The 22,241-nt window shown below is 32.7% G+C and overlaps 2 protein-coding genes across 14 annotated transcripts in view; one reads left to right on the top strand and one right to left on the bottom strand.

Moving 5' to 3' along the window:
* The window catches only part of Fuctc (alpha-(1,3)-fucosyltransferase C), a 146,690-nt gene extending 133,351 nt beyond the window's left edge, over window positions 1–13,339 (top strand). For 4 of the 10 annotated variants that reach the window (XM_083081175.1, XM_083081174.1, XM_083081176.1 and 1 more), the window contains 3 exons: window positions 7,810–9,403; window positions 9,787–10,084; window positions 11,577–13,338. In XM_083081175.1, coding sequence (XP_082937301.1) covers window positions 8,767–9,403; window positions 9,787–10,084; window positions 11,577–11,949 — 1,308 coding nt within the window. In that variant the 5' untranslated portion in view covers window positions 7,810–8,766 and the 3' untranslated portion in view covers window positions 11,950–13,338. Of the gene's footprint in view, window positions 1–1,072; window positions 1,307–2,070; window positions 2,156–4,663; window positions 5,315–7,809; window positions 9,404–9,786; window positions 10,085–11,576 lie in introns of those variants that run through there. The other 6 variants (XM_083081179.1, XM_083081172.1, XM_083081180.1 and 3 more) reach the window with 6 other exon arrangements.
* The window catches only part of LOC145961201 (lachesin), a 235,105-nt gene that overhangs the window by 74,806 nt on the left and 138,058 nt on the right, over window positions 1–22,241 (bottom strand). The gene's annotated exons all lie outside the window — the stretch shown is intronic.

Consider the following 22,241-nt stretch of genomic DNA (forward strand, 5'->3'; position numbering starts at 1 on the left):
AGGAACAAGAGACGAGATACGCGGGTGGGTGTCCGTGTCGATGGACTCATCCGAAAAAAGTTTCGGAAGTAATGCACTCGAGAGTGAAGTAGGAGGGCAGTTGGCTGGCCGCTCGACCGGAAGAGAGCAGCCGTCAATTCCGGTCCGGGAGACTTTGCGCTGACCGGAAGTCAATGCACACTCGCATACACGAACGCGGCACGTACGACATTTCGGCGAAAGTCCCCGTCTCTCCTGACACTGGATCTCAATTCCGTTCTCGTATTTCCCGAGAAACGACTCGCACAATAGATATTTACCTTGAATCAATATCTCCCAGTCTAAAATATCCTTCCCGCATACAAAATATTATATTGTATGTTCCATTGGAATTTTAATCTAATTTTTTAATAGAATTAATAATCTAATAAAATAAATAATAATAAAATGATAATAAATTAATTAATAATCTAATAAAATTAATTCTTCTTTAAGAAAATAGTTTATAATAATAGTTTAGCATATTTTTAACTAGAATTATTTATATCTAAAAATTCTCAGCGTTTAATATATTAGAGGAGAGCAATTCATTAAATATAAACCATCCTTGCTTAATAAAAAACTGATGTGCAACAGATGACACCGAACTATGTTATTGTTATCGAGAAAAGCTGTGAGTACCGATCCGAGCTCGGTGAAACGCATACTCCCACCGTCTTTTTGCCAACCGTAGGTTGGCAGCAGTCGGGAGTAAAAATAATCAAACATGTTATATACGTATAGTGGCTAATGGTATCTTTTTTATTGAATTATTCTAGTATTATAAAATTATAGAATGAGATTTAAAAGTGTGTCCAATATATATTCTGATATTAATAAATATTTTTATTCTAATAAAAAAGAAGCCAAGTATAAAATCAAATAAAAGAAAGATTTTTTTTAGGAAAGCTATATTATATCTTTAATTAAAAATTTATGTGTTTTCGCTTCATTTCTCTTACATTTCATACATGTTTACAATTTTTTTTCTCGATCTAGAAAAACAAAGTAAAAGTTAAAAATCAATGAAAACACTTGTACAATCAACTTGCAGAAACGTTATGCATCGCTGCCACCGTATTTTTTCCTCGAGTAACATTCTAGAGCGAAAGAAATTAATAAAAGTACATAGAGAGTGTTATAGGAAAATGTAATACAAACTATATCTCAGTGCGAATAAAGTTCTCGGAAGCTTCACGCGTCTCCGGTAGCAAGATACGTCAACGACTAGCTTTATAGTGCGGTAGCCAGGAGAATTCCCAGGAGGACTTCCGGATGGAAGACTATGGTAAGGTCGAGTTCCGAATTCAAATTATTATATTTAGCTCGAGAAAGACAAATTATCCCGGCTTTTCTGGTGCCAAAAGGTTGGATAATACCTCAAATGCGCTATTATATTGCACGAGTAGTTTAAGCAACAAAATTAATTAAATTTAATAATTAGAGATTTGGCTCAAGTAATCAAAAAATTAAAAAGAAAATGGCATAAGAGCCAACGCGCGGTAGTTGGAGCGCAGAGAAGCAACAACACTTCTTTCTTTTTTCAATATTAGTTTATTAAAAAACACATTATAATAACAAAAAGCGAACGTTTCGGATCATCTTTTGATCCTTCTTCAGCGCGATGTTAACAAAATATATTATAGATAGTGATGCGTTACATTAAACGAATTTGTTTTCGACGCGTAGGTGACGCTAAATTACATCCCGCGGAGGTCTACGAGGTTCGACGAAATACGTCACAACCTTCGGTTATAACTAATCACAGACTGGAATTCGATTATGATTTTAATTGGGAAGAATCTGAGATTTTGGACAGGGAGTCCTCGTTGGGCAAAAGGCTTGTCTCTGAAATGCTGTTTATCAAGCGCTAAAAAAATAGCTTGAACTTGCAGAGTGATACAGAGGGCTTGCATCATACATTTGCGACGATAATCGATAATTTATTGAAAATATGAGGCGTTCGTTCATGCGTCGGTATGTTTATTATCGTTGAGTCAACTGCGCATGTCCTTGGTTGAGTCCATGTTTACGTCCTGACCGAGGACATATTTATACAGTTCGTCATCGAATCTCGAATCGACATGAGGCGCACAGCGGCATACTATATTATTAATTGTAAAAAGCGCGGAATCTGGTGAGCCATGCTTCTAATTATTAATTTAAGCAAAAAAGCTTATTCACGTGCAATATCTTTCGATATTTATTTTATTATTTTTACTCGATTTGTTAGATCTGCTGTGACGTCGCATATGGTAACATAACTATAGTATATTTAATTGATTGTTGGAGGCAGAGCGCTTACTAGACCTCCGCGGGATGTAATTTAGCGTCACCTACGCATCGAAAACAAATTCGTTTAATGTAACGCGTCACTATCTGTAATATATTTTGTTAACATCGCGCTGAAGAAGGATCAAAAGATGATCCGAAACGTTCGCTTTTTGTTATTATAATGTGTTTTTTAATAAACTAATATTGAAAAAAGAAAGAAGTGTTGTTGCTTCTCTGCGCTCCAACTACCGCGCGTTGGCTCTTATGTCATTTACTTTTTAATTTTTTAAAATTAATTAAAGTTACCAATTAAAAAGCTAACACTTTTGCGCGAATACATCAACTAAAATGTTGATGTTCTATTTATTTGTAATATTTTCAATAGTGAATAAGACGCTGTTGAGACTCCTCTAAGTGAGATAAATGGCAATAACAGACTCACAAATATGTATGAATATCTTTTAATCGATAAAAACTGATGAGTTATGAGTAATATAAATGTAACTATTATGTGATTAGTTTTATTTAAATGATAATTTGTTAATGATAATGTTGTTAAAAAATAATACATTAAATTCTCTTATCATTATAACAAATAAAAAATAATTATTAACTTTCACCATTAATTTTTAATTAATGCGTTTAATATTTGAATATTAAAAATATTATTTAATCAATACTTTCTATCAATCAATTATTTCATTTATTGATCACTATTGATTTCTGGTCTTTCAATTATTAAGTATTTCTTTCATAAATCCCAACATTCAAAGAAAAAATATTCTTTTTAATACTCCTTTACTGTTTTATCCAACACGTTATACGGAAACAGTTGTTCAGCTCAAGTTATAAAAGTCTTTAAGAGAGAGTTTATGATTGGAAGATATAAACATCAAACTTATTTTATACAAAGTTATTCCAAGAACGTTTTTCTTGAAGAAAATCTCGTAATCATTATAATTTTTAAAGCATGCAAATTTCAATTTCGATAATAACGCATCGGTAAAACATATAACACTGGACAACAAATTTTATGTATTTCCAATATTAAAGATTATTGTATACATCGTTATCGCTAAATTGAAGAAATTTGAGGAATATATATGCTTAAAAAAATAATTGTCATCAAATTTTCGAGAGGAGAGAAATTCAATCAATATTGTTTTCTAGATTGACACATTTACATACATTTACATGCATACTTAATAAAAGCTGATAATATTCACCAGCAAAAAAATTGAATAACAAATAAAATGGCATCACAACGTGCACTATATAATAATACACATGAAAAGTTATTATAATTTCATTATTTAATAAAAATTTAGTAATTAATTTATCCACATTACTTTTTAATTTGCATATCCATATTTATTTCTATCAAGCCAAAACAGATTATTTCTTCGCTACACGTGCTGCATATTATACTATTATTGTATGTAATTTGCACATTGCACATATAAATATAATTGTTAATTATTTATTGAAATACATCCGTCACTTTAATCAATTTTTTAATTCTAATGGATTAATACCTTGTTCTTAAAAAAAAATTTGTAATACATATAGTGCTAGTTCCTACACAATAATGATATGCTATACGTGACAAACACATCGTTATCGCATATATTATAGCGCGTAAAATATGGCATTTAAATGATAAAGAGAATAATCTAAAGAAAAGGATACATAATTCTAAGATAGAGGATATCTAATCTTGCATTCAGTTTTTCGACGAAACTTGTAAGATATTAATTATGTATATTTCTTAATAAAAAAAGAATTAATTAACCGCATTATTTTGATAATGTTTGATAAAATATTCAATATAAAATTCATCTCATCCGAACAATAATTCTTTAGTGCGCGATATATTATTGTATAAATCTTGGCACTTTTTTTGGTAGTATAATACAATTTACATTATTTATTACTTCAATTATGAATTATTTCACTCGTAATTAAAACGGTATTGTGTATTTTAAAAAAATAAATATGAAGAGCATGTATAAGAGAAGTAAATCTGATTCAGTTGCAGGTGTGATTCGTATCTTCTTGCATGATAATAAGAACGAGAATGATACACTAACGTGTATTATTTACGTCATAACATCGCATTAATACGTCTCGACATTACACGTCTCAAATGAATATGCATCAATTTACAGTTAGACGATGATAATCGACGCAGTCATAAAATATGCAATAGTATATCACTCTTTCTGCCTCTCTCTTCCTCTCTTTCTCTCGAATCGCGGCGATATACTTTAATTATAAACTCGTGCGTTTCTTCACGCGCAATTTTCATTTGGCGGAACGTTGGATTCCGCGAAGCGTTTTACTTTTCCGCCATTGATGATGGATTAGGTTAGGCTAGAAAACATGTTATGGAGAGCCCAACGCTCTGTTTAACCAGTCGCGTTGCAACTTTCAAGGCAGCAAGCCGTAGTGACGGTAGTCGCAGCCTTATATGTCTCGCGAAAACTCGAAATGTCATTCGGCACGCGAGTGATACAATCGATTGGGATCAGTGTTGTCGTCAGGGACGCTTTTTCTCGCGCATGTGCACCATAATGTCAATGAAATCCAGGGATGACTAATACTTTTAACGCTACTTAATATATAGAATCTGCAAAAAGAGTCTGCAATTTTCTGATATATACTTGAATGCATATTTTCTTTCATTAATATTGAAAAAGTCAATTTCTAGGAATAAATAGATCCTTTTTCTCGCGAGTTTGGTACTTGAATGAAACCACGTTCAACGCGCATGTGTGAAAAGACGCGTCTCTCCGATGTGAGGACAATATTCCTTCCTACGTTTCGCGAAGCTCGAAATGTCACTCGGCGCGCAAGTGATGCAATCGATCGAGACGCATGATTACGTGACAACGCGCAATCGGATGCAAAAGTGCATCTCATATTGTGGTAAAACTTTGCCGAGGATACGATGACGAAAAATGGTTCACGTGTCACGGCGTGATAGGATTGAACGAAATTAATCCCCGAGCGAGCACGCAAGGTACAAATTGCTTGGCCAGAAATTTACATGTGTATCGTACGCCAAAAATGAAATACGCGCGAATAGCAGGGGCGTTTGTCCATGCGAGAATTAAAATAGCAACGCAATTACGCAACTGACCTTCGTCTCGTTTGAACGCCCATCGTTAACGTCATTTCGTCAGTTGATATTACCAAGCGCTTTTAAACTCTTACGATAACATTAATTCGGAGCAAAATTGAAAATTCCCTACTATTGACTAATAATAATATTAATAGTAATATTAATTGTTAATTAATTAGCTTATCGCGTATGAAACGTTGAATGATTCGTGTTGACGCAATTTTTCACGCACTCGCAGACTATGAAAACCATGACCTCAAATTGCTGGCACGGACCTATATCCATGACGTAATGTCTATGAAAAAGTCTTGATGACGTTATAAAGTATCAAAGTTAACGTTCGATCGATTGAGATTAATATTTAACTGATCATAATTAACAGTGATAAATTTAAATACTATTTATACTATTTTAACAGAAGTAGAACAATTCATGTATGTACAAATTTTTACGCTTCATTTATTTTTAATGAATTAATTTTTTGAAGCATTTTTTTAAGCTTCATTTATTCTTGATGAATTAATTAATCCAGAAGATATAAATGTAATGTTATATAAAATGTATTCATTTATTTTTTATCAATTAATTAATCTAAAGAGTATAAATTTAATGTTACAGAAAGTATAAATTTAGTGTTTCTCGAGCTATTTTATTTTAGGAACATTACTTGTATGATTTATTATATTTCATATCGATTGCGATCGTTAATTTTTTTGATAATTGATAATATCGTGATAATATCGTGATAATATCGAAATATTAAGTATATAAAGTCAATGATACAAAAATGACAATGCTATGCAATCACATACACATATACACACATTATTGACACATATACATTTAATTTAAAAGAATTATTTGATACGAGATAATACTGTATATATAATGTAATATATATCTAAAATGATATGTATGCATATAATATAATATTGCAATACAATAAATTTATATACCAGGCTTTCTTTGTTAAATATATTGATAATTGCAAATCAAAAATAATTTTATTGTACATATGATAAATCTGATATTTCTTTTACAATTTCATTGTTTATCTTCAAGTCATTGGCATTATTTTTATTAACTGTCGTAAAACAATTAATATAGCTGATATAGCAGCATAATTAAGTGTGAGAAATAAAAATTTATTCAAAAATAATTATATATTGTTATATTTGTAATAATCATAATTTCTAATTTATTTGCAATCATAATAAATTAACATATTCTCTATGTTTAATCATAATTTTGCTAAATAATTACAGCGTAAAATTAACCGTTATAACTATTTAATTTTCTACATTCATCCTACTTAACCGCCTCCGGTTTGATGCAATCCTCATTATTGTCAATTAGGATTAAATGTTTCGGTTATACATTTGTTTACAATATTAACTAACCAATTGCATATTGAATACTACATGTAATCATGTTCGTACAAATAATAACAAAACTTTCATATACGATAAATATTCCTCTCTATCAAGCAGAGGCAAACTAATTAATCCCGATTAAGATTTCTAATATTTAACACAAAATATACCTATAGTTTATATATTTTTGAACGTTTCTTATTTTACAATTTAATATCACAAACTCGACGATATTTGTCCATCCTTCGCTCTTCATTGCTCACAACCCGCTTTTTATTATTCATAATTAAGAATTATTTAATTAGTCAATTTGAGGATTCTTTAGCTATCTTATATGTCCACTTAAACCGTTACTTATCGCACGCAACATAGCTTACAAGCTTGACAAGAGATTAAAGTACATTCCAAGTAGACAGATGCTAAAAGTGGACAAAAAGACTATTCATGCTGAATAAATATCATAAGAGAGCAATTTTTTAATCAAACGAAACCTCATATTTACGTTTTCCCCTTCCCTCTTCTCTTTTCTCTTACAGACATCCTACAGACAAAATAAGCGGCTAGAATATCTATTTCAAAAGAACATCAAACGTTTACGATCTTTTGAAAGAACTCGATTATTCAACCATGAAAATTTCTCCTGTTTCATCGAGCGCTTTCATCCCAAGTCGTTGCGAATTAATCGTCCATCTTCCAACACTGCTTGCATCTAATATTTCCTTGAAGTTTAAATGATCTCCAATATTTACGATTTTATTCTCTCGCTCTCTCTTTTTCTCTCTCTCATTTTTAATATTTATATATTAATATGATTGTTATATTCTCTAATCAAGAAAGCTTTCACACAATATTTTTTTTTATTTTATATTATTATTTTATTTATATTATTATATTTTTTTATTTTATTTTATATTATATTTTATATTGCTAATAAAATTGAACATAATAACAGATAATTTATTCAATTACCATCAAATTTACCGTATTATAAATCATTTTCTATTTTTTTTTTATATATAGATACTGTGCAAAGTTGAAGAAAAATTCTCTCGGACTTCAATGAATTATATCACATCAATTGGAGCTGAATATAAACTAATATCTTCTCATGTCAAAGAAGCAATCTATTAAAGAATCAAGAAAGAACCGAGAGATGATAAATATTCAATTTATTGAAGATTTCGCAATACATTTCAATGAAAGGAATTTATTCAATTAAATATAAAACAGTGCTTAGATGAAAATATACGCACGAAATACACGATTCGCATTTATCGATAAGTGCAAATACAGGGGAACAGAATTACATGTGATTATCAACTAATTACCTTGCCAGATGTCGTAACTTAAGGTCAAACATATATTCCTCAGAGTATTTTAAATAATTCATGTGGAATATTTGTAACGAAACATCGTGCAAAATTAAACATTGAAAGAGATGAAATCATCCTCGTGCAACGCGGTTTTGTTGACACGACGTGAGTAATACTTTCACACGTCTTTTCGAGACGCGGCACTAAATCTAAGTTGTTAAACGAAAAAGTTTTCCTTTCGCAACTTGTCTTCAGTTTTGCATAGAGAGCACAAACGTAATATTTACGATATTTCTTTAAACCGCATCTGTCTTGCTGCAAAGAAAGAATTTCTCTCGTGATCTTAGATTTTTCTTTGATTCTTTTACAATTTTCTTTATTGCAAACAATGCTCAAAAATTATTTGCGCAAAGCTTTCTTACATAATAGAAATAAACGTGAAATAAATAATGGAAAATTAATCTTGCTTATATTAAATGTCAATATTAAATAGGATTCACTAAATTTTGTTGCGAGATATTTACTACAAACGCAAAGTGTTACTTGAAGACTTATTCAGATGAATTTATGGTTATATAACACTCCTTAAATATATCGAGACAATAATATGCAAAGACAATACAGTACCGGATACGGCGACTTTGGCAATTAACTTGCTAACGAAATGCGGACAACATATTTTTGGCGAAGTGTCGCCAAAACAATGAACAAAAAATCATATTTCTTCGTCAACTTGATCATAGTATCAATGTTGGTATCAGTCTGCCTCTACTTCTTCGCCTTTTATGGCGATTTCGAAATTCAGGATATATTTCTCAAAACGTTTATAGTTCGCGAAGAGGACGAACCTACGAACAAATTCATCAAGGCGGAGGAATATAGGGAAAGAGGCATAAAAACTATTCTTCTGTGGAACACGATGTTTGGTAGAAAAGACTTTTATTTCGGAGAAGGCGATATTTTTCGCGACTGTCCCATCAATAAATGCCAAGTCTTTCACAAACAAGATTATTTGAATATCGGAGATTACGACGCCATTCTTTTTCACGGAAACGAACTAAACGAATATGAAATGCCATTGAAGAGAGAGATGAAACAATTTTACGTATACGTTAACTTGGAAAGCCCAGCTAATAGAGCGATACCTTACAAGTACAACGAGGATTACTTCAATCTCACGATGACATATCGTCTCGACAGTGACATACCGTGGACTTATGATTTAATAGAGGATGCAAAAAGTGGCAAGTTCATCGCACCCTCAAAAGACGTTGATTGGAGCGCTTCTCGAAATTATACAAGTAATATATACTTTGTGCAATATTTTTTTTTCATTTATTGCTATCTATAATTTTTTTTAAATTAGATATTATGTATGAATATATTGATCACAATATACGGAAATTATTTAGTCATTAATGTATTAATTTGTGCAAAATGATAGTCTTAAATTTTTGTACTAAAATGCTTTAAAACAAAATGAATGTGACTTTGGGAATATTATTCGCTTGTGATGTTAACACTCTTCTTATATGCATCTTTTATTAGATGTAAACTCTAATTTGCAAAATTTTCAAGCTAAATTTACGAACAACACAATGACGAGTAACCTGCGACTTCTCGTGTGTGTCTTCTCACTTAGCTACATACATTGAATACATGGGTATTAATCAAATTTTCGCAGGTGTAGAGAAAGCGGTAGACGAGACGCCGTCCGCGATATTGGACATCGTCAGGGGCAAAAGCAAGTTGGTAACTTGGTTTGTAAGCAATTGCTACGCCAAAAGTGGTCGGATGGAGTACGTGCAGGAGCTGTCGAAGCACATAGGCGTCGACGTCTACGGCAAATGCGGTACATCTAGTTGCGACAGAGGCAGGAACTGTTTTGGCGACGTAATCGAGCCCAACTACTTTTTCTACCTGTCCTTCGAGAATTCCTTCTGCGACGATTACGTGACGGAGAAGCTGATGAACCCGCTCAGGTAATGGCGCAGCCTCGAGACCGCGAGGGATCGTTATCCGCAACCAGAGCGCGAAAACAAAGCTAATTTAACTGATATCTACGAAGGGAGCATTTTCCCTGACGATCTACGAGTCATCGCAATGCAAATCAGAGAATATAAGAGATTGAGAGACATAAAAATATTTTATTTCTTATAATCTCCAGTGTCTTAATTATATCAATTATTTAAATCCTTCCAGTCTTTTTACATGTAAATAAAAACAATTAAAAGAAATTTTCATTCAGACAATTTACAATATTTAAAATTTTATTTTTTTTAACTATTATCATATTTGTTTAATTATTCTTTAGAATGCAAGCATTGCTAATATTCTCTTGGAAAAAAATTGTGATAGATGCATCAATACTTAAGTGAGAAGGTGTATTATGAAGATTTATTTTGCAAGTATTGCATTATTCATATTCAATAAAGTATACACCTATTCAAATCATGCGTATATCAGCCATCGCGTTAAATATTAATGTAAATGTAACGAGCATAAAGTTGACATCAAAATTCCGCGATTGTTTGGAATTGAAATATTGTCGGCGTGATTATAAAATCGATACGACGAAGCGTCAATAATTGAATTGAATTTGTCAGATTGCGCAAAGTAAAATAATAACGCTACATATCGCGATTCTTTTTTCATTTTTATTTATATACGAGTTGTGTGTTCGAGGGAACATTCGATACACAGTGCGGGACATTGGTTCGCTAATCGCTAAATATATCCATACGTTATTATTCGATATTACAAATAATAGAATTTTACGAGCACACGTAACCAATATCTGATAACAGATATCTGATAACAGATATCTTTCAATGATCGCATATGTCATTGTAATTTAAATCAAGAATGGATACTTATTGCATATGCAATCATGGTTGAACAATTACAAACGAATCACAAAATAATAATTTTTTTCATATTTAAAAGATACATCTGCAATTTTTCATTTTTCAATTTCATTATTTATTCATAAATTTAATAATTTATCTAATTTTCTTTAGCAGCGCTTAGTATTTAACTCTAAAATTTAAGTTACTTGAATTGACAGATATAAATTATTCAAAATATCAGACAACTTAAGAAAAATATAAATTTCAAATATTCCTTTCTTTTAAAATCACAGTTATATTATATGATTTTCTACAGATTATAATAATATAATTTCATCATATAAAATGCGAAAATTTTTATCAAATAAAATTTTAAAAAATATAAATAGATAGATACTGTCCAATGTATACATATTGAAATTTTTAATTTTTATTCTTATTATTCTGCATTCGTTACCAGTGAATATAAGCTGACTTTTCTGTATTGTCATTTCGATTTTACCTGATTCATCAATTTGCTCGTCGTATTTTTCTCTTTCGTGCGTAGCTTTGCAGGTGAAATGACCGAAATTGCAAGAAAATATTATCAAGCAATAATGGGATTCCCTTATCGATATTCTTGCAGGTATAATGTCGTCCCGGTAGTTTACGGAGGAGCCAACTACAGTCAGTTCGCACCACCGAATTCCTATGTGAATGCCTTGGACTTCGAGAGTCCGAAGGAGCTCGCCGCGTACTTGAAATATCTCTCTCAAGATCTGCGGCGATATCAAAGCTTCCTAGAATGGAAGAAATATTATCGAGTCAACGGTTCAACGAAAGCGGTTCAACGAGCCGTTTGTACTCTTTGCGAGGTGTTGCATAAGCAGAAAGAGCCGAAAATTTATTCGGCCTTATCGGATTGGTACGCGAAAGGTAAATGTCCCATTCAAACGCATTTAAATGAGGCTAATAAATACGCGACGAAAATTACATTAATGAATCATAAATACAATTAAGTCGTACAAGTGGTACACAGAAATTAATATTGCATTCGTATGAAACGTTATACAGCAGGACTGATTAAATCGTAAACTGATGATTCTACTATCAGTAAACATTTATATGATACATTTATCTATTTATGAAAAAGTGACTGCTCTTCTACTACTAAGAGTGACTACTTTTCAACTATTTTAACTTAAACTTTTACATTATTAAACAAAATCGAATCTTGACACATGTAAAGATATATTTTTCGAATTGAGTATGATTTTATAAAAACACATTAGCGTTATTTAATTCATCTCAATCTAAAAAAATTATGATATACGTCAAAAAAATTATGATTACGTATATACATACGTAAATAAGCTCATAAATGAAGGAATCAGATAGAAACATGCCATAAATTGTCCGATTATTTGTAAAGCTACGTAACAAGGTAAGTGATGATGTAACTTTGACGTTTGATTTATGCATCGATGATGGCTCATTAGACCGAGGATATGTATTAGATCGATATATTCACTATCCGCTTGATTAATCAAGATCAAAGCAGCCAAGCTCCATCGCCCTAACACTGCTTTACTACAAGAGTTTGAGGGAAGCAGGTGTGCGATTTACTGATCATTTGATGTCCATAAAGGGAACAACTATCAAAGATTGCGCATGTTAATGAGTTTTAACAATAGACCAAATGAACATAATGCGCATATTTGTACAAAAAAGACTGACATTATTCCTAATATACCACCAGAAAAATGCAAATAAAAGAAGCTTGTCGTATTTTTCTCAATAACATTCAATGTTCCTACGATAACAAATATAATATTAATATATTTTATAATGCAACATTTGTCTTTTTGATAATTAATAAACAGAATTAAATATTACAGAAAATAGGAAAAAAATATAAAATTTGCGTTATTTATTCCAATTGCTATTCTTATACATTTTATATTGAAAAGACATAAATATGCACATCAAAGTAGCGCAAATATGACATTAAGAGACCACTGTGTTCGCATATTTATGAATAAAAAATTAAATGTCACTAATATAATCAATGTGATAGTTTTTAATTTGGGGCATAAAATTTAAGTTTTTCCGTTGTCATCTATTTATTTACTGTTGTTTCTTTTATTTGATATATCATGTAAATATTTAAAGTAGTTTTACCTTATCTGAGCTTTATCCAAGTTTTCTCTTTATCTTAACTAAGATTTATATAGAATAATTTAATTATTATAGATTAATTTAATTATTTATATTTATTACAAACTTTATACGCTCGTGCAATCACACAAAATGTATTTTTCATATTTTTCTACTGCTTCTTTTACTTTCAAGTATATATTAGTTTTTTTTAAAACTGATGCAAACTCTAAGACTACAAATAAACTTTATTAATATTTTATTAATATTAATAAAATTTATTTGTAGTTTTATTTGTATATTAATAAAAATTATTTTAGAGTAAAAATTGAAAATAAGAATGTAAACAATTATACAGTTTACACAATTCTTGTATTTATATTTTCTTGTGCATCGCTTTTGAAAATTAATATATACGTATGGAAACCTCATGAATCAGAATTATAGTTTTTTAAGTTATTAATGCTATGTCTAGATTCCATTAGTTATGTAATAGTGTGTTTTATAATAAATTGTATATGAATTATGTTATAATATATATATACATATGTACACACATACACTATAAATATATATATATATATATATATATATATATATATATATATATATTTGTTTTTTTAGAGCTTGTCATTATTCAATTTTGCATTTTATGAAACTAAATAATTTTTTTGCTGCTTTATGAGAAAAAGAAAAGATTTTAAGTATTTTCCTTGACTTATTGATCATAAACGTCTTGATTGTTTACTTGGCGCAGTATGAAAGATGGTTCGCTTGCACTCTGAAGAAACTTTACTGAGAAATAACAAGATTAAATAATCTCACTTTTGCTGCTCTCGAGTTTCTTTTTCAAACCGTGATGAAGAAAGCTTCTATTCCTATTAGTTCCTGTCTATAGCGCTCTATTAAATTGCGATCTATTATGTCCCATTTCATTTTTCTGTCATAGTTACATTGACACAAAAGTATATTATACATTACTCTGAAGTTTTAACAGCCTTTATCGACAGATATTTTATACGGAATTAAATGGTAAAAATCCCTGCGTTATCACGGAATTTTCAATGTTAAAATGTATTTTATGCAGAGAAATGTATTTTAAATATATAAAAAAAACTTACAGATACGTGAAAAAACCTGTCATGTCTATTTTATTTTAAAACATCAGTTTTCACCGTTATTTAATGCAAGAAACATTTTAATTATTATATTCAAATTTATATGTATCAAATTTATTCATTTGTATATAAATAAAAAAAAGAAAATGAAAAAATGAAGATTTTATAAAGAACGTTCTTTCTTTATAAAAATCAAATAAATAGATGCCTCCCTGTGGATGACTTGTGCGCGACTCTTAACGAAGGAAACTTCACTTCCTTTGTACGCTTGCACTTTGCCCGCACGATAAGCAATCAAATCGCAATAAACCGGACCAAGATGTCGCAAGTTGGGGGAACAGATATTACCAATGATAGTTGTGTTAAACTTACGGGAATCACGAAAGTGTGCTACGTACAAATACGTCGCTAGGTTACATAGTACGGCCCGAGTTCGCATCGTAAAAGTACTACCTGAGTGCAACTTGGAGAGCATCGAATAACCATTCTGATAGGTTGTAACAACTTCAAAGTCTCCTCTCAAAGTTCATCGCGGCGGCAATTTCTTGTCACGAGTGTCGTCGTAAGCTCGTAGTCTCTCCCTCCTTCTCTCTCTCTTTCTCTTTCTTGCGCGCACACACCATATATTTATTGAAAGTACGATGATCTTCATCGGATCACGTTAATGGTACCACGGTCGAACTTTGCCCCAGTCAGAGATTGAAACCGATAGAATTTTCGTGTCAATTCAAAGTTCAACGCTTATACAGAATGACTTGCACGTTTGCTCGTGACAATGAGGATGTAACCCACACAGCAAAATATATCATAGAGAGATCTAAGAGATATCTAAATATCAGAATATCTGATTTAAATAATGCTACTCAGATATGACTGGGATATCTATAAGATATCTTCCAGACTGCAAAAATGTATGATTTTTTCATCTGAGATATGATATCTGATCTTGCAACAAATCAGATAGAAAAGATTATATTTTCGTAAAAATATTATTAGAATATTTTGATAATTAAGATATCAGATATTCTGAAGATATCAGATATTCTGAAGATATTCAAGATATATCAGATATCAAGATATCTCAAATACAACAAAAATTTATTGACGAAATGATATCTGATTTACGTCTGAGATATAGATTGCTGTGTGGGAAGATATATTTTTCGATGTTTACAACATCGAGACTGGGACATGACGAAATTGTGTACATGGCAATTTTAATATCTCGTTCACGTGTAATCGTTTAATATCGTTTAATATCGATTTATGTATTAGAAATAACAAGGAGATCATTATTTCACTCTCCTTCCCCCCTTGTGATACGCACAATCGCAGTGATTGATTGATTGTATGCAAACTTCGCCGCTTGCGATGCACATTATACAGCTTTATTACACGAGCGTAATATCCGAATGGGAAAATAGGAGCGCTGCATTAGTTATGTCGGTCCATAAAGTATACATCAATAATGTCCCATGATCAAACGTGGGATAATTATAGAAATATTGTTTGATGTCCGATATTTCGCTCATCAGAAGCTTCAGAGCAAGCTGCGCGAAATGCAGATTAAAGAGCAGGTGCGCTCAAATTCGATATTGACACGTGTAGTTTTGTACACAATATCAAATTCCGTGCTTTTCATTGTACATTTTTCCGATTTGCTCCTAAAATAATCGTCCTTATTGCGCAGACGTCTCTCCAATTCGTCGCGATACGCAAATGTACAGATTATTATACTTCCTGTCGCATCATACACATTTCTTTACATCCGTTAATTCGAGAATGATATGATAAGATAGCGTCTTTTAATACAGATAGACATTTTGATTATAGTTTCTCATGTTTTTATATAAAATTTTTCTTTCCTCCAATTATTTTCGTAAATAATCTGAGTGATATTATTATATTTTTGTTTATATTAATGAGGTTTTTTTGACATTTTGTATAAATATTGCGAATTTATAAACACAAGGTCGACAATGTATAATAAAAAAATTCAGCCAATGCAATAATAATGCGTAATATTAATCTTGCTTTGTAATTTCAAAAAGTACGTAAATGCAAAAAGTATTACAAATGTGCATGAGATAATTATTATACAAATGTCGGATGCGCCCATCAATTTTATTTACATCAATATGTTACGGGATAAAATGCTAGCAATTAAGTGAGTGCGATGATGCAGCCGCAATAATTATGGATTGCGCTCACTTTATGCAACTCACTCGTATATAACGTAATTACGATATAACGGCAAAAAGAGAGCAAAAAGCGACGCATCATCGATTAATGATGACTGTTCGATCGCGTTAATATTTTCAAATCATTGAGAAAAGACAATACATCATCACGTGTATTGCGATTTAATAATACGAGTACGCCTACGGGGTAACATTATTATTTCCCAATTGCATTATTGCATTTGATGGTGTTAATATCACTCATCATTAATATTCAATCCTAGGCCATTCGACAGGTGCGAATGTTATCATGAATCTTAATTCGATTTTACGACCTTAATTTATTTATCAAAATTAAAAATTACTGAATCCTCTTGCATTGATTCAAGAAAATAAAATGATGCAAGCTATAAATCTTAGGTCGATCGAAAAACTCGAATTCTCATATGCTTCCAATAAAGAGGAAACGAAACTTTACGCGATCAATTTCAAGGGAGGGTAAATATCCAAATATATATCTATACTTTCTACCTAACTGGATGTAACAACATTGCAATTGTTCGGGCACATTGAACGCCTAAAAATACTTACGGACGAATCATTTTCACGAGCAAAACTTGTGTTTCCGATCTCTTACGACGAGGAAATTCTGTCGCGCAATCCCCAGCAAAGTGTTAAGGCCGCGGGAGATAAATACGAAAGTTGAAAGCGGGAGAGCAGCGACTCGAATCGAGCCGGATGGATATAAAAAGAAATTACTGGCCTCTCTCAGACGTACTCGGATCTCCAAACGGTACCAGCTCTCGCGCTCTTCGTTTCTCTCTCATCCCTTCCTTACCCTACGCCTTTAGTTTCAAGTTTGCCTCCCTTCTTGCGCGATATTCTCTCGCCATTTCTCCGTTTCCATTTTCTCTTTTATTCCAAATTTTATCTTCGACCTCTTCCTTCTTTTCCCCAAGACTACTCGGACTACTCGGGCTATTTCCCGATTCTGCTCCACACTCGTAACCTGAATTATAGATATCCCTCACAGTGTCTGCCCTACCTCCGTTTCCGGTCCAGAGTAGGATAGCGTGCTTGAGAAATTATTTGCATATATGAGTGCGAATGGAAATACTGCCGGCAAATTAGACTTTTTGCTGCGACCTAAAGTATTCATAGAATTCGAATGTAATTATTGGAGCAGCGTCGTACCTATCTTTATATCTTGTAATCATTCGAATATTCCATCATATTATTATTCCAAAATTTCCCTCGATATTTCCGTGACAGGTCAGTTTTCATTCCATTCCCTATTCGCTGCATAATCGACTAAATAAAGACGCGAGACAAAATTCGAGTGACCAGTATCCCTTATGCGGTTCTCCCGCAATAATCCCGGATGTACGCCGGAGAATTGATTCAAATTAAACAGGAAGAGAAACGCATGTCCGTTGCAATTAATCAAATTATTAAGCCTGGTCGGATTGTAACCGGCACGCGTTGTTGTTTCGCGAATATTCGAGCCTAACGATAACGATATAAACGCGTAACAGTTCTCCTACGGTACAAACATGTGTGAGCGCGTGTCCGAATTTATTTCTCAGAATGTAAATTGATTCACTACCTCTGCACGCACTGCTAGCATTGCATAATTATCCCTTCGCTGAATTACGTGAGATAATTTATTGCTGTTGAATTCTGCACAATGACCGTAATATCGCGATAGATGTGCAGAATAAACGTTAAATTCACAATACATTGATAAGTACGAAAATCGGGATTCGCGCTCTAAAAAACGAACCAGGCAAACATGGGATACCATTAAAGCCAGTAAGAGAGTATTATTAACGTTAACGTTACGTCTCGCAAACTATGCGGATAAACTGCAGCGTCTTATTTGCTCATGCGTGAAGATTACGTCACGCATGAAGACACGCGGCAGTAAACTTTATAAATTCAGCGCACGACTCCCTCGCGCGCGACGCGTTGTCTGTTGCGCGCGTCCCGAAGTTGTATATCACGCTGAATATTTTGGGCAAATTGATATTTATAGTCCCCACGTGCGTTAGTTCCGAATTGAATTTGCGCATAAATGCTGAAAATATCTCGGTTCCCCGCGTGTTTCCAATCTCGCGTAAGCGACGCAGCTGTACGCGCATTCGCAAACGTCAAATTTTATTTCGCGGAGCCCAAGCATACCTCGCATACGCGCACGGATACGCGTATCGCATTGTCGTATAGTGCGATTTAATAAGAGAATAATTTTCATGAAACTGATAAAATAAAAATATCGAGCTGTCACGCATGATTATCCTTTTAGAATATATTAGTCGCAAGAGCTACGAAAATAATACATTTTTTTATAATAAATTTTAACACGCTGACATGTTAATTTAATAAAATTTTAAATTTTTTAATTTTATAATTTCAAAGCTCTGAATATGTAAAAAAAAGTTTATAATTAAATAATTTAAAATAAAATTCAACAGTATTACTGGTATATGTATAAATGCTATTATATATTTTATATGTTCAAGAATGCCATTTATATTATTTTTATATATTTTATATTTATTTTTATACTATTTAAATTTTTTATATTATTTATATTATTTAAAATATTCAAACATACTACTAGCAAATTAATTTCTGAATGGACGCGACATTAACCCACTTTATAACAACAATAATACGGCAAGATTTTAATTTCAGTCGCAAGATGGTTTTTTAATAGGTATTTTATAATAAAAAATATGAGTTGGGGGGAAATTGGAAGATGAAGAGTAAAGAGAATGGCAGTGAGCCGTTCGCGACGCGTCTTCGCACATTTGCGAAATTGCCAGTAGCAGCAGCTCCCGAGGATGCGACGTGTCTGCATCCCGACGACGTGCGCGTCCTACGAGTTGCATCTGCAACAGATAGGAGACACTTTAGCCGATACGTTACGCCAAGTCGCTGACATCTCGGGGATCGATCCGTTCCTTTGAAAGTGTTATTTGCGTTCATGACATGGAAGCGCGACGAAAGTAGAAATCTGGAAGTAGGAAGTAGATATCGATGCGACGAAACGAGATTTTTCGAAATACCATTAATTATATTACGCGAAATCTTCGCCTCGCCATTTGTGCGAATGAATGACTTTAACAGAGACCAGAGGATTATTCCTGTGAGGATTAATATTCTTGCAATCATCATTGTAATCAAAATGTGTAATATGTTACGCGCAATTAGATTTTGATAAATAAATGTATGGTTGGAGGTAGAGAGAGATAGGGAACTGCATTTCATCAATAGCAATTGTTCTACAATATTCCCAATAATTTCATTGCATTTCCAACTTGATAGATTTAGCATTGGTTATTAATATCATGCCTGTACTTTGGAGATTATATATCTTGGTACGCATCCATTGAATAAATATCTTCTATAATCGAAGCTCACCAAGGACTTATATTACGTAATGTTTATTTAAATTGAATTATTAACGATTAAATATTTCTGTAAAGTATCTCGTACTGATAATAATTTTTGTTCTATATAAAAGCTTAATATACGAGCAAAAAAATTTGAAATATATTTTTATATCAAATATTCGAATATTAGATGCATTTCGTGTAATTTATTTTAACCTATATCAGAACAAATAAATTGAATCTATTATTTATTATACATAAAAGGCGAAATTTTTTAGTACGAACAATTCTTTATTTTTTTATTACAAATTTCTTCTGTAAAACGTATTATATATTATAGATAATTTAATAAAAATTGATAAAATTTGATATAATATTTTTCTTGAAGAAAAGATAATTTTTAAAATAATTAAAAACAAGAGATAAATTAGCGCTCATTTTCTCTTCCTGTAACAAAATTATTACTCCGATCAACCGCAATCGAAATAATACTATCGTTAAATACATTATTATATAATATCATATAATAAGTATGGGGATACATGAAATCGTAATCAATCGGCAAGGGTAGTGGATAAATTACTCCACCAAATTCGAGCGGACGGTCAAGGAATCGAGTGGGCTTCGCATAAATATCGCGGGGAATGTTCATATACGAATTTCAAAACGTACGTTGGGTTTATCAGCGGTGGTAACTTTGGCCCTTCATATCTCGCCAATAATTTCCCCGCCGAGCGCAAAGCTGGTGTCGCTCTTTCCGTCATCCCTCCGGGGGTCGTTCGGACCGATTCTCCCCCTCTCATCCCTCTCGCAGGAGATTCTTTACCGCTCTTTCCCGCGGTGTCGTGAGACGTACCGAGGACCCGGGAGAATTTATCCGACAGATAAAAATGTCTCTTGGAGTTTATATAGGAAGAGAGAGAGCGCGGGGAGATTTCAATAAAACCCTCGATTGTAAAGTACAGATAGAGGGAGGCCGTCCGGATGTTACACGGGTCAGTGAAGTTCAGTCGGTACCGTTTCTCCCAGCTCGTTCACCTCCAATGACTGCATTCCTCAAGAGAAAACTCCCTTTGCAACGATATCGATAGCAAAACGGAGTCTTATCCGCTCATCTCGCACGTCTGTGTGAAACGATTTTTCTGATTACTTTTTATATCGCTATTAAAATGCTAAGATTTATTTATTGTCTCGGAAATTAAACTATTCTTTCTCTGTTTTTCTCCTTCAATAATTCAAGAATGATTCTCTAGATCAACAAATCATTACATACGTGCAAATATTGAAAATATTATTAACTTAAAGAGCATATTTCCTTTGCGAGTCTTATCAAAGAAAGAGAAGAAAATAAAGACAAAATATTACAGATGTACTAGTTGAAATTATCGCCTTTCAGGACGAGCAGTAATAATTGCAAAACTCGTGATATGTATTTTTACGAGATTAAAATTTGAATTAATCTCTACGATGCACTAGGAGTCTTTCAGCAATTTTCAATAATTAAAATTTCGATAATTTAATCAAACGACCTAATATGAATTACAACAATAGTATCAATACGTGTAAAATTATAAATACAATGAATATATAATTGTAGAGGCAAACGGTTGTGACTCGACGAATTAAAAATGGAACTACTTTTTATTTCATGTTTCCACTCTCTCGTCTAATTTAGAAAAGTCGATATTATCCGATGATATTATTAAAATGCAATTTGATTAATATACACGTACGTGTGCGCGTACAAGGCATGATCCTCGCACACGTGAGTGCACACCTGTGCGTCTACGCGCGTAGAAGGCGGTCGAGCGCGAAGCGGGTAATTAGTGCGATGCGTCCGTGCAGTCTCACGCAGGATTAATTACGTAAGCTCGGACTTGCGCGTGTGCAACTCCACATTCACCCTGCATACGCTTTCGACTCGAACGCATACACGGGAAATTCGGTAGACCACGTGAGATCACGCGCAGATGTAGAATCGCTCGTCGTCTAAGACGCGCCATTCAGCCCGTCCAAATTACGCATTGAAGATTGGATTTGATTAATCGGAACAATAGGAGCTGAAATTTCTCCTAAATTTTTTATTGTTAAATTTTCTCTTCGTCTTGATCAGATTTCAATCTTCAATTTCCAACGCGTAATCCAATGCGAGCCTCTAGGCGTAGTGCAATATTGCCTCGTTGGCAAAAAGATACCCGGTCGCCTTCTTTAATAATAAAAGATTTGCTTACTTTCCGGAAAAAACTATCTTCCGCCATTGAACGCTGTCAGACATCCAGCCGGATGATCGGATGAGACTCGGGGAAAATTCGCTCGCTTGAAAAATAGGGAAAACGACTCCCTTTTTCATAATAAAGTGAAAGATCTACGTGTTAATGAGAAAATAATGTTCTTGGTAGGATAAGCAGGTATTGGTAAGCTGGACCAGCACTTCGTGACACGATTTATGGAGCATTAAACC

This window comes from Camponotus vicinus, unplaced genomic scaffold (genome assembly GCF_025532165.1).
Source record: "Camponotus vicinus isolate PSW18456_S1 unplaced genomic scaffold, iyCamVici1.0 SCAF_11, whole genome shotgun sequence".
NCBI lineage: Eukaryota > Metazoa > Arthropoda > Insecta > Hymenoptera > Formicidae > Camponotus > Camponotus vicinus.